Below are 1936 nucleotides of genomic sequence, written 5' to 3'. Positions count from 1 at the left end.
AATTAAAATTCGAAAATTTTTTCTAAAGCCTCCAGGGGACTTCGTTTTCGCACGAAAAAATTTTATGTGCCCTTATTGCATCCGGACCCACAATTACAGTTGCTGAAAATTTAAATGTTTTTTGAAAATTTGTTACTTTTATGGTAGGAAATTTATTTTACTAACTAAAAATTTAATTATTTTAATTTTGATAGAAACATTATTTTTTTAGTTGAAAATTCATGTATTTCGCAAAAAAAAGTTTTTAGTTCAAGATCTATCATTTTAGTTGAAAATTGTCTTTAACTGTTCCATTTTTTGTGAAAATTATTCTTTTTTGACAGAAATGTAATCTTTTTCGTTAAGAATTCTTTTAATTGGTTGAAAAAAATGTAGTTAAATTTCTTTATATATATATATATAAAATTTATCTTTTGAGTTAGAAATTCCATTATTTGGCGAAAAATTTATATTTTTGTTTGAGAATTCATCCCTGTCATTGAAACTTAATTTCTTCGGCTGAAAATTCGTTTCTTTATATATAAATATGCATTTTTTAACTAAAGCTGTGACTATTCCATTTTCACTTCAAAATATATATTTTAGTTGGAAATTAATTTATTTTGCTGAAATATTTCTTTTTAGTTGAAAATTTATATATTTTATTGAAGATGTATCTTTTTAGGTAGAAAATTCATCTTTTGGGTTTAAAATTGAATTATTTTTTTTGCAAATTCATTTATTTTTTAAATTAATTGCTTTAACTGAAAATTTAATTCTTCTATTTTTTGATAAAAATATATTTTTTTTTGGATTGAAAAAAACTATTTTTTTGAAAATTTGTTTCTTTTTTTTGGTTGGACATTTATTTTTCTAACATTTTTGAATATTCTAATTTTGGTTTAAATTGATCTTTTTTAGACGAAAATTCATGTACTTTGTTGAAAATGAGTTTTTTTTTGGTAGAAAATTAATCTTTTGGATTGAAAATTGAACTATTCGGTAAAAATTCATATTTTTGGTTCAAGATTCCTTATTTTAATTAAAAATTCATTTCTTATGTTCAAAATTCATCTTTCTGATTTGAAAACTAAATAAAAAAAGTGTTTAACATGTATTTAGAAAATTTTTGTTTGCATTAACATTTTTAATCTTTTAGGTGCATGGTTGGTTTAATATCTAGAAGAATTTAGAAATTAGGATATTTTATTAACCCTGAATATGGCACTGTTTTTTTTAAAATCCTAATTCAAAATTCATCACACTTTCATGCGGAATTGGTATGATAAAAAAACATCGATAAAATAGGAATCGGATAAGTGTCACATGTCCTCAAGCAATCATATCAACAGCTGTCATTTTTTGAGGTTATGTAACATTGTTATTCGAAACCTGCCGAATTTCAAAAGCATGCATTAACAATGTTAACTATAATAGATAAAATGATCGTCATATTATTGCAAAATTCAGTATTTTTCTTCGAATGCATGCAGTTTTAACAACTTACTCTAAAAGTTTTTGGCCCCTTTAGCAGTTCATTGAAAATTCGAGCTTTTTCCTGTATCATCATTCCCGAAATCGGCTGACCCGAGTCTCGTTTTTGGATAAACCATTTGAATAAAGCGGCCTCTAATTCAACATTATCAGCAGATTTCATTGATTTTTTGTTCCTGAACTCAGAGTCATGGGATTTATTAGTAATTTCATCGGCGCACTGAACAATTTTGCGTAAAGTTCGTTCACTAATTTTGTATTTGTTTAAGACCGCATTTCTTGATTCGCCCTTTTTAACTTCTTGCAAAATTAGATATTTTTCGCTGATTGACAGAAAAGTTCTTTTCTTTAGTTCAGCCATAATATCGAAAAATTAAATAAACTTTTAAGCGTACCAAAGGACAAAAGTATATGCCCAGAGAGTCGCGATGTAAACAACTTCTGATACGGCACTGACTGTCCG

General features: G+C 26.0%; 1 protein-coding gene across 2 annotated transcripts in view; it reads right to left on the bottom strand.

Annotated features, from left to right (window-relative positions):
* The window catches only part of LOC117168212 (tigger transposable element-derived protein 2-like), a 12445-nt gene that overhangs the window by 7943 nt on the left and 2566 nt on the right, over positions 1 to 1936 (bottom strand). Inside the window, exon 2 of one of the 2 annotated variants that reach the window (XM_033353692.1) lies at positions 1487 to 1796. In XM_033353692.1, coding sequence (XP_033209583.1) covers positions 1487 to 1796 — 310 coding nt within the window. Of the gene's footprint in view, positions 1 to 1486; positions 1914 to 1936 lie in introns of those variants that run through there. The other variant, XM_033353691.1, reaches the window with a different exon arrangement.

This window comes from Belonocnema kinseyi, chromosome 2, assembly GCF_010883055.1.
Source record: "Belonocnema kinseyi isolate 2016_QV_RU_SX_M_011 chromosome 2, B_treatae_v1, whole genome shotgun sequence".
In the NCBI taxonomy this organism is placed as follows: Eukaryota; Metazoa; Arthropoda; class Insecta; order Hymenoptera; family Cynipidae; genus Belonocnema; species Belonocnema kinseyi.
Note: the sequence above shows the minus strand (reverse complement) of the source record. Positions and strands in the feature narration are given on the sequence as shown.